Here is a 12168-nt window from a genome sequence, read left to right on the forward strand (position 1 = left end):
GCATGAGATCTCTGTCCGTTTTCAGTAAACACCGGCCTTCACAGTGTGTCTGTCTCAAGACCAGACATCCAGCTGCACCTGGCAAACGATCATTCTGCATCGCTGATCTGCTGATCAGAGAACAGCTGTCCCATATTAACCTCAACAAATAGCCATTACAAGAGAATGTGACAAACTGTTCAAAGGCTTAGCAGATCAGGTCAGCATTAAATGTGTGTGTGTGTGTGTGTGTGTGTGTGTGTATATATATATATATATATATATATATATTATTAGTGCTGGGTAGTAACTGATTATGTATAATCTGAATTATGTAGTTAGATTCCAAAAATTAAATACTTGTATTTAGATTATATGACATTTTAAAATAGTTGTAATCAGGCTAGTGTTACTTTTTTATTGATTACATGTTATTCTCACAATGGTAAATTATTCTTAATTCATTGATTCTACTTTGTTATATTTTAAAGTGGTGGTTGATTATGATTTCACTTTTTTAACTTTAGTAAGTGCGTAATGTTGCTGTTTGAGCATAAACAACATCTGCAAAGTTACGATGCTCAAAGTTCAATGCAAAGGGAGATATTTTCTTTTAAATAATACAATAAATGGCTGGTAGGGACTACAACAAGCTTCTTCCCGGGTTAGGATTTACACAAAAGATTAACATGACGGCACATGCTAGTCGATGAGTTGAATCAACTCCACAGCAACTACATAAATTTATCTAACCGTTCAGAAATGTCCAGATGCATTTGAAAAGTTTTAACTTCTTCCTGAGTCTCTCCATCAGTGTCGACTCCGGTTTGAACAATGTAAGGCTGAACACTGTTACTGACAATCATTATTTTGGCTGCGTGAGATTCTCCAGTTTTGTTATTGTTGAGCAACCGAAGCGCAAGCTGTTATGCTGCATTTACACGGGGCGTCTGCGTCAACGCTTCACGGAGGGTGTGTCTGAAGCTTGGTGCTGACACGACCGTCATAGTCACATTACTTTTCGGTGTTGCATGAATGCAATTGGCTAGCAACGGCTCTAGGGTATTTGCATAAAGCGATCTGATTGGCTGACGTCTGCGTTGGCACTTGAAAAGTTGAGAAATTTTCAACTTCTGCCACGAGCAATGCAAGTGAAGCGACGTGACGAAACCCACAATTCAGTTCGGCAACGCGTGACGTCACCCATTCAAAGTAAATGAGAAGCGTTAACGCAGATGCCCCATGTGAATGCAGCGCTAAAGCTCTGTTCACTTATGGAAGGCAGGCCAGGAGCAGCAGCTCATTTGCATTTAAAGGGACACACACAAAAATGGCGTGTTTTTGCTCACACCCAAATAGGGGCAAATTTGACAAGCTATAATAAATGATCTATGGGGTATTTTGAGCTGAAACTTCACAGACACATTCTGGGGACACCAGAGACTTATATTACATCTTGTGAAAAGGGGCATTATATGACCCCTTTAAATGTTCCTTTCTATAAAAGTCTACTGCTTATATACGCTCACAAGGTCTTCCAGGTTTGTGGAATTGCACGCAGGGCAGCCACTGGTCATGTGACTATCACTGAAAACTGAGACCAAAACAACATTGGACCACTGAATCATTTCACTTTTAAAGTGTTTCCTGACATTGCAGCGCTGTATATCTATTCAGCTCCTGACGAACACATTAATTATTATTTGAATTATCACTCAATGAGTCTTTCAAACTTTTGTCTTTCAGACACATTAAAATGTACAAATTCGCATCATTTCATATTTACATGCAATGCAGGGATTCCCCAAACTTTTTTTTTTTTTTCAGCTGAATCTCTTTGCCCTAATACATTTACTTGAAGTAAGCCCTAAGATTTTAAGTTAATAGGTTAGGTCAATAATAAAATTAAGCCAATAATACTAAAATGTTCACAGTTCTCTGATGTCAGTTAATGGTCATATGACATGCAGGTAAACATTTTTTTTTAAATAAATGATTGTTTTTATTTTAAAATTATTTATTTTAATTTTTATTTTTTAATTACTTAATATATTTTCATTAAACACACAAACCCCCTGGAGTTCCATCACAAACACCAGTCTGGGAAACCCTGACATTATGTAATATTTAATGCACTTCATGTGGTTGATACCAAAGAACAGAATATATTTTCTTTATCTTTGTATTTTATATCAATATGGTACAAGATTATCCTATTCAAATCAATGTGATAAATGGGTCAAAATTAATCTAAAAAGTAATCAAAAAGTGGTCAGAATACATTACCTAAAATGTGTTATCTAGATTACATTACTAACTATAATTTTTGTCATGTAATTTGGATTCAGTAACTGACTACAATTTGTATCTACCCAGTATTATAAAAGAATTAATATATAAAGGTTTATTAAAGTTTTTAACTGAAAAATGTTATGAAGGAATCGTCTTTATTTATACTATATACACCCGCTACTCGCTTTTATTTTATTTTCTTTCTTCTTCTTTTTTTTTTTTATATCACGCAGTTGCTGCAGATTTGTCGGCTGCACATCAATAATGCAAATTCCATTCCACCACATCCCAAATGTGCCCTATTGGATTTAGATCCGGAGACTGTGGAGGCCATTTGAGTTTAGTGAACTCACTGTCATGTTCAAGAAACCAGTTTGAGATGATTTGAGTGACATAGCGTGTTATCCTGATGGAAGTAGCCATCAGAAGATGGTACACTGTGGTCATAAAGGGATAAACATGGTCAGCCGCAATACTCAGGTAGGCTGTGGCCTTTAAACAATGCTCAATTGGTACTAAGGGGCCCAAACCATTACACTACCATCACCAGCCTAGATTCATGCTTTCATGTTGTTTATGCCAAATTCTGACCCTACCATCTGAATGTTGCACAGAAACTCATCAGCCGGGCAACGTTTTTCCAATCTTCTACTGTCCAATTTTGGTGAGCCTCTGCAAATTGTAGCCTCAGTTTCCTGTTCTCAGCTGACAGGAGTGTCACCGGTGTGATCTGCTGCTGTAGCCCATCATCTGCTTCAACGTTCAACATGTTGTGTGTTCGGAGATGCTCTTCTGCAGACCTGAAATGAGTGGTTATATGAGTTAATGTTGCCTTTCTATCAGCTTGAACCAGTCTGCCCATTCTCCTCTGACCTCTGGCATCAACAGGACATTTTCACTCACAGAACTTCCGCTCACTGGATAGTTTCTCTTATTAGGACCATTCTCTGTAAACCCTAGAAATGGCTGTGCGTGAAAATCCCAGTAGATCAGCAGTTTCTGAAATACTCAGACCAGCTCGTCTGACACCAGCAACCATGCCACGTTCAAAGTAACTTAAATCACCTTTCTTCCTCATTCTGATGCTCAGTTTGAACTTCAACAGAATATCTTGACCATGTCTACATACCTAAATGCATTGAGTTGCTGCCATGTGATTGGCTGATTAGATATTTGCGTTAACAAGCAGTATAACAGATCTACCTAAAACCGATAATATATTAGGTAATAGAGTTGTCAAAAAGTACCGACCAGTTGGTCACCTCCACAAATGTGACGCTTTGAGCGCTGTTGAGCGGATTCGTAAACACCTCTGATTGGCCATTGTGTTCACGCGCTCATCTGATGTCTGTGATTGGCTACAATGATCAAAGCACGGGAGCGTTTGAAAGCACACGGAAGTGTTTTGAAAGCAGGACCAGGAGCGTTTGAAAGCAGAGGACTGGTCCACGATAGATGCCTGCTTTCAAATGCCCCCGTGTGTATCTGTGTAAGCACTCGGTGAAGAGCATCATTGATGACTATTTACAACGTTTTTGAAGCGCTGATCATTGAAGCCAATCACCGATGTATCCGATGAGCGCGTGACACAATGACCAATCAGAGGTGTTTACGAATCCGCTCAACAGCGCTCAAAGCATCACATTTTTAAAATTTAAAATACCGAAGTCGGTACTTTTGACAACTATTAGGTAACATATATGTTATATATAAATATTTTATATATGAGACATGTATAAATATTTTCTTACTGACTAAAGAATATAAAAAATTATGGTTACACTTTATTCTGAGGTAACGTAGTTACATTGTACTTCCTCAAATAAGTAATTAACTACATGTACTTAGAGTTATAGAGTTACATTAGGGTTAGGGTTTGGTTTAGGGTTAGTTATTTGTAATTATGCATAATTATCCCTATAGTAAGTACGTGTAGTAGCGTGTAACTACATCACCTTAAAATAAAGTGTTACCAAAAATATATATTAATTTAAAATGGTTTGCGTCTGCTTTTTATATAGTGGATATTTTGTCCTAAGTCTGAGGAAAATTGTGTACAGAGCACATTTCTAAAATGAAAACACATCTCATGTGTCCTCCAGATGTTGCAACACACATTCTGCACCTCTTGCATAAGAAGAACCTGCTGTGTTCAGAATAGTGACATTGAATTACTGGTCACCCTGCCGTGTGTGTGTGTGTGTGTGTGTGTGTGTGTGGCTCGTTTCTAGACAGAACATTTAAAACAAGGCTTAGTTGAGTGTTGGTTGTTCTTTTGTGGGCTAGTCAGACGATATAATGAGCTTATGAGAGGTAATAACATGTTCATTGTTTTTTATGACCCTTCCTGCGGGTGGGGAGCCCAGGCATACAGACCGTGTTAATACCTTTCAGAAAGCTCATAAGTTGACAATAGATTCATCTGAAGTAGAAGCCCCGTTAAATCGCTGCTCCATTGCAGCGCAATTGATTTACTGCAAGTGGTCCATGTTTCTGTGAATTAAAATGGAGACGGCTGCTCATTTCGGTCATATTGGACTGTAGTGTGTTCTCACAATCAAACTGTTCTGGATGAACTCACACAGATAATCACAATATACTTTTTACAAAAAAAAGTATGTTATGTTCATGTTAATTCATAAGTTACTATGTCAACCTTGTGCTTGCTTTCTCAGAAAAAAAAAAGTTGAGTTAAACAAGCTAACAAGCTAAGCTAAGCCATGTTATTTTTTTAATTAGTCATGATCATTTCATGCTCTGAACACTTAGAGTTTCTATTAAATGCAAGTGTTAAATATCTCCAATAATGTTGTTCCTGTGTCCAGTCAGAGTAATATTGTCTTCTGGACATTTGGGGTTTTTAAGTCAGAGCTCAGTTAGACTACTTTACATTGTCATATATATTTTATTCAATTAATTTCTTTAATCATTTGGAGGTCTTCAAGTATCTGCTATGTTGATGACGCTTTTCAAAGACTAAAAATATGCTGGGGGGGGGGGGGGGATGACAGTTTCATATGAAGTCTGGTATAAACTGCAGCTGTTTATTGCTGACAGCATTGGTTGTATGTTTGAACCACATGACCTCCACCCTGTACCCCCACAGCTGGAGGTAACTTTCCCATGTCTGCTATAGTCAGATGGGACACAGATTAACCTTTGGGTGAATATGTTCCTGGCGGCAGTGTTTTTATTAGCATTATTTTATTGTGATAAACATTCAGATATTAGTGGCTATTTACACAACACCCTTTTCAAATTTAAACGGAAAAATTTGTATGCATTTTGTTGGCAGTTCATTTAGACGACGACAACATTGTGGGAGCCTGAAAATGTACGTTTTTGAAAACGATACTGTTATCGTCTCCGTGTAAATTACAAAAACGCGAATTTGTGAATTTGAAAACGGTGACGTCATGCGCATGTGTATCAACTACTGGCCTGGCAGCAGAATACAGTGTTTCTAATTGTTTTGCAGATCCATGTGAATGGGACAAAATTGTCGTCTGCATGAGAAAAACATTTTCATTTTTAGTACATCATTGTTCTGTAAACATACCTTGTTTGTGTGTATATGTTCTGTATGCATGCATTATGAGACTGATTCTGTATGTTTGAATTATTATACTATCAAACTGTATAGTATGTGCACTGCCTTTCAGAAATTTGGGGTCAGTCAGATATTTTTTGAAAGAAATTAATTTAATTCAGCATTAAATTGATCAAAAGTAACAGTAAAGATGTTTATAATAGCTAATAAATGCTGTTCTTTTGAACTAAAGAATCCTGAAAAAATATATATTTTCAACAATGATAATAAATGTTTCTTGAGCATCAAATCAGAATGATTTCTGAAGGATCATGTGACACTGAGATTGGACTAATAATGCTGAAAATTCAGCTTTTGACAAATTACATTTAATTTTTATATTGTTGATCAAATAAATGCAGCGCGTTAGAGACTACTTTCAAAAACATCAAAACATTTTACCAATACTGCATAGCGCAGAAAATGGTCATTTTCAGAGCACACTGCGCAGTACACACTTGGGTTGGCCATTCTAAACATAGCCAGTGACTTCTTGTTGGGTAGTGAAGAGTTAAAAGGTGTTCTAGTGCGTCACGCAGGTGCCTTTCTGCGTCTTAAATTTCAGACATTCGAGAAGTTAGTGTACGCTTAACTGTGCTACATAGTGTAAAAAACAGCGGTTATAGGCTTCGTTTTCAAGTATATGAAATGTTTAGTAATAGGGTTGAACGGGCAACCTTTAATCTCCCAGCACTGATGAACGTCGCGCGTGAATCGACCTCTCTTCCACTCCACAAACCTCTCGAACGGATCACACGTCCTCCACTTTAGCCAGGGTCCCCACTTACTTGTGCCCCGTTTTACGCATTGTTTTGGCGGTGACTGCGTAGCTTTTCGACCCCTGGAACGTTTCCTTTTCCGAAAGGACTTTTTTATAGTGTGGATATGTGGTGGATGCTGTTTCCCAGATGGATTTGGTTTTTGTTCGGACACTTCTGCGTCTTGCGTTTGGACTTGCGCGCGAGAGCGATGCCAATGACTCTGTCCAAAGTGGTTTATTCTCATGCGGGAATGTGTCCGAACGAGATGAACCCGAACCTGTGGGTGGATGCCATGAGCACCTGCACGCGAGAGTGCGAGTCCGACCAGGTGAGTTCAGCTGCTCCATTCCAACATCTCTCTGTTTCTATCATATGGCTATCAATTAAAAATAAATGTACCATCGTAACCATAGTTTTATATATTTAAAATTTCAAACAGAAATAGTTTTACTATAGTAAACAGTTTTCACACTGTAATGTAACGTGACATTAGCAACTAAATATAGGAAATTATAATTTATTAATAAATGTATTCGTTTATATTTGTAACTATAATATTTTGCCATAAAATATAGTTAGCATGGTGCCAAATTTACCATGGTAATCATAGTTCACGCCGATGTACCATATCGTTTTTTATCACTAGCCTACAGTGAAACTGTTAATGTGGCATTATTAACAACTGACATCAATTAAGAAACAAAACAAAGACGGAATGATTATGAAAGTGTAAAAACGACATTTTATTAATTTATTACAAACTTTAACTCCAACTCATGGTTAACATGGTAAATTTGATCGAATTTATAATCTTACTCAATTTACCATGTTAAGTTTTACAGTTATTGCTGCTTCAAAAACTGTTAATGTGGCATTAGCAACTACTGTCATCAAAAAGAAATTGACAGAGAAATGACAGGAAAAAACTAACACTTGTGTGGATTTTTATATTATTATTTATATTATTATTTATTTTTACCATTATATTAATTATTAGTTTTTACCATTTGGCTGTTACCATGGTCATTTTTGTACGGATAGATTTGCAGCATTCAGTATTTATTATTATTATTATTATTATTTTGAAACATAACCACTGTCTGTACTATAAAGAAATGTGACCCTGGACCACAAAACCAGTCATAAGGGTCATTTTTTAAATTGAGATTCAAATTGAATAAATAAGCTTTCCATTGATGTGTGGATGTTTGTTAGGATAGGACAATATTTGGCCGAGATACAACTATTTCAAAATCTAAATATTGAGAAAATCCTTTAAAGTTTTCCAAATGAAGTCCTTAGCAACGCATATCCACTTACAAAAATATTTTTTTAATATATATTTACAGTTGGATATTTAAAAAATATCTTCATGGAACATGATCTTTACTTAATGTCCTAATGATTTTTGGCTTAAAAGAAAAATCGATCATTTTGACCTATACAATATATTGTTGGCTATTGCGACAAATATACCTGTGCGACTTATGACTGGTTTTGTGGTCCAGGGTCAAAAATGGTATTTAATGTTCACATAGTATGTCCTGTCATTATAAAATAGCATGTTTTTATGAGAACTAAAAAATCTGTCTTTATTAATCCATGTGTCATTATAAGAAGCAAAATGACCCATTTGAGTTGCTGTGACACCAGAAAATGTCTAATTCACTTACAATAATTTATAAATTATTTAAAATGAATATGAATGAATTCCTAATCATCTGCAAACATTTTATGAATGTTTTTTGTTCTAATTGTTTCAAATGAACAAAAAACAGGATTTAAAAAAAAAAATGTGTTAACCTATGCTAACAATGGAAAAACTGGACTTCTACCTATCAAACAGCATCAGTCATGCTATTAACTTCTACAAACTTCCGCTATCCCTTTTTTGTTCCTCCAGGACTGTGAGCCGTTCGAGAAATGCTGTTCAAATGTTTGCGGACACAAGAGCTGCGTGGCTGCCCGCTACATGGACCTTCAGGGCAAGAAAGGTCCAGTGGGCATGCCCAAAGGGGTCACCTGTGACAAATTCATGTGCACCCAACAGGGTTCAGAGTGTGAAATCTGGGACGGACAGCCAGTGTGCAAGTGCCGGGACCGTTGCGGACGGGAGCCCCTTTTCACCTGTGCCTCGGATGGCATGACATACTACAACAAGTGCTACATGGATGCTGAGGCTTGCACCAGGGGCGTCACCCTCACAGAAGTCACCTGCAGGTACCACTTTAGTTTGTCCAACACCAGCCCTGTCCCAGCAGAGACCACTGCCCGGCCCACCACCGCCCATCTTCAGACTACTCCCGTGGACGTTCAACGTCCCATCATGGTCAGCAACCCAGCGCACCACTTTGTTTTTGTGGGTGAAACAGCCAGCTTCCTCTGCGAGGTGACAGGAAAACCGAAGCCGGCGATTACATGGGAAAAGCAGATTGAAGGTAAAGAGAACACTGTGATGAGACCCAACCACGTGCAAGGAAATATAGTGGTTACCAACATCGCCCAGCTGGTCATATACAACGCCCAGGTCCAGGATGCCGGCATCTACACCTGCACTGCCAAAAACCAGGGTGGATCTGTGCAAGCCCATTTCCCACTCTCTGTGGTCCCTAGGGAGCAGACCAAACCGGAGCCGGTGATGAATTCCACACGCCTACCTGCTGAGGAGTGTCTGAAAACACCTGATATGGACGACTGCGGAGAGGAGAGTATGAATTGGTACTACGAAGCCAAGCGCAACAACTGCTTTACCTTCACATACAGCCAGTGCAACAAAAACCGAAACCATTTCGATACGTACGAATTGTGCATGTTGTCCTGTGGAGCAGAGCTTGCAGCACCTTGCTCCCTGCCCAGCGTACAAGGTCCCTGCAAGGCTTACAAACCACGCTGGGCTTACAGCCATGCGCTCAAGAAATGCCAGTCATTTGTTTATGGAGGCTGTGGCGGCAACGAGAATAACTTCGAGAGCAAGGAAGCCTGTGAGGAGATGTGCCCCTTCCCCAAGACCCACAACTGCAAGCCATGCAAACCCCGGCAGAAGATGGTCCCCAGCTTCTGCAAGAGCGACTTTGTGGTCTTGGGTCGTATTTCGGAGTTGACCGAGGACCACGATTCTGGCCACGCGCTCATCACGGTGGAGGAGATCTTGAAGGACGAGAAGATGGGGCTGCGGTTCTTCGGGCAAGAGCCTCTGGAGGTGACGCTGCTCAACATGGACTGGAACTGTCCCTGTCCGAACATAACGAGAGCCGAGGGACAGATGATCATCATGGGGGATGTTCACAATGGCATGGCCGTGCTGCAGCCCGACAGCTTCGTGGCCACTTCCAGTGTACGGCGCGTTCGCAAACTCCGTGAGGTTATCAACAAAAAGACTTGTGATGTTTTAAAGGAGTTCAGCAGCACAAAGTACTAAAGCGCTTACAATACCTAAATCTCTGGACGTCCTAAACCAGAGGTGTCAAATCCTGCTCCTGGAGGGCCACTTTTCCTGCAGAGTTTAGCTCTAATACACCTGCCTGTAAGTTTGTAGGGATTCTGAAGACCTTGATTAGCTTGTTTAGGTGTGTTTAATTAAGGCTAGAGCTAAACTCTGTTCCAAGGTGGCCCTCCAGATCAGGAGTAGGATTGGACACCCCTGTCCTAAACCAACGTGCCTGCCTCTCACCTGCTTTTCTTCATGAAGCAGACTCACTCACAAACTTGACTTGTAGTTTCTACAATCATATGTTGTGCTTATGCCGCAGCGGAAAGCTGCTTGAATTATCCCTGGAGAGATGAAATATGTGGATTGTGTGAATGACACAGACATGCATATATACTAGATGATTTCATACGAAAGTATTACCGTATTTACATCTACATGTTGTAGTGTGAGTCCAGTTATTTTAGTTTGACTAAAAAGCCACAGATGTTTTATTAAAACTAGACTCTGTCTACCTGTCTCAGAACAAATGCCTTGCAGGTGGTTACTGAACATGAATCTTCAGTGGAAGCAGGTGGTTAAACATTACTAACCTAACACTTTATTTATACTTCATGAAGATTTAATTAAAGCTGAAGTGTGTAATTTTTTCGAAGACAGAATAAACCCCATCTTAATATGCAGAGGCAATTCGAAGTAAGCCATTCTTAAGTTGATTCCCTGGGAAAGTGCACATTGCTTATTTGTTTGACGAACCCGGCACAGCAACATTGGCTGATCCGGTACCGTAAGTTTATGGTAGGACTTTATGTTTGTCTGACCAATGGGAGAGTGTTTAGGAAACCTATGTGAAAACAGTAACTTTTGCAATTTCATTTTCCGGTAAAATTACACACTTCACCTTTAATTATGAAGCCATGTCATTCTTAAACTAAAAAAAATATGACATGTTAAATACTCTTGCACCTTATTTTAATTCATAGTCTTTCGTGCTGTAATCGTTGTACTTTGTTCCGTCTATTTATGCTTTTACATTACTACCATAAATTGAAACAAAGGTAGTCCTATGTTACGTGTTTTACAAAGTATGTTACGTGTTTTTTGTCAAACCATACAATGGCAAACGTATATTGAGATTATAACTATTATTTTATGAGCAGTTGAAAATGTATTAAACGTTTATGGAACTACACCAGAGAGGCGATTAAAGACATTTCCAATCAAATCCTGGATCTTTCTTGTTGAGAAACTGTCTGCAAGTTGCAAGCTGGCATAGCTGTGGTTGTGGCGTTTTTGAATGAGCTTTGATAATGGGGGGGGGGGGGGGCATACTTTATGATAGAACAGCAGCCCCACCCCCCAATCCTGATGGATTCTATTGTCGGTCAGTCCTGGCCTTGGTTCTGGAACAGGTCACATTCCAGCTGTTCTTTGGTGGGAAGTGTTGCGGCTAAGGGGGATGGGGGGCCAGTCTGATCCCTTGTGTTGTGTCTGGGTCTGGGACTCTCTCCTCGGCTGCAGACCTTTCATGTGAGAACCTCCGCCTCCCCCCAGCCGCCCGGCCCTCTCATCTCCACAGCTCCAACTCCAGCCAAGCTGTGACCCTGCATGGGAGGGGAGCCAGCACACACACCACTCTCTGTTTTAAAGGCACGGCTTTGAACTTTTGACTGGATCTGGATGGGAGGGAGAGGGATAACACATGCTTTTTCCCTAGGGTGGGCCTCCGATGGCTGCTACCTCAGGCTGGCTGACAGGGCCTCATCCATGACCCCGTAAGAGGCTAATGAAAAGAATGAAAAGAGCGAGGGAGAGAATCAGAGATAGGATTGGCTTGGGGGTGGATGCTGGGAATGTAGAGTGGGGAAGTTTCATTAAAACTGTTGACAAGTGTCAAGTGAAACACTCAGGCTCAAGTTCAGTGGGCAAAAAAAAGAAAGATTGTTGTTTTCTAGTTAGTTATGAATGCTGGATGTTCACTGAGCAACACTGTAAGTGCATGTTTGAGATTTGGTGTAACAAAATGTATGTTTAAGAACTAGCCATTGAAAAAACCAAAGCATCTCAAACTCAATATATACGTTTAATATTGCCTTTACATCACCAAACTCAAAGGCCAA

The 12168-nt window shown here is 39.6% G+C and overlaps 1 protein-coding gene across 1 annotated transcript; it reads left to right on the forward strand.

Annotated features, from left to right (window-relative positions):
* Positions 1 to 6274: 6274 nt before the first annotated feature.
* wfikkn2a (info WAP, follistatin/kazal, immunoglobulin, kunitz and netrin domain containing 2a) lies at positions 6275 to 11280 on the forward strand. Its single transcript, XM_048183127.1, has 2 exons — positions 6275 to 6949; positions 8525 to 11280. The coding sequence occupies exons 1-2, from the start codon at positions 6746 to 6748 to the stop codon at positions 10037 to 10039; spliced, it is 1719 nt and encodes a 572-aa protein (XP_048039084.1). The 5' UTR covers positions 6275 to 6745; the 3' UTR covers positions 10040 to 11280.
* The last annotated feature ends 888 nt before the right edge of the window (positions 11281 to 12168 follow it).

Source organism: Megalobrama amblycephala, linkage group LG1 (genome assembly GCF_018812025.1).
Source record: "Megalobrama amblycephala isolate DHTTF-2021 linkage group LG1, ASM1881202v1, whole genome shotgun sequence".
Taxonomy (NCBI): domain Eukaryota; kingdom Metazoa; phylum Chordata; class Actinopteri; order Cypriniformes; family Xenocyprididae; genus Megalobrama; species Megalobrama amblycephala.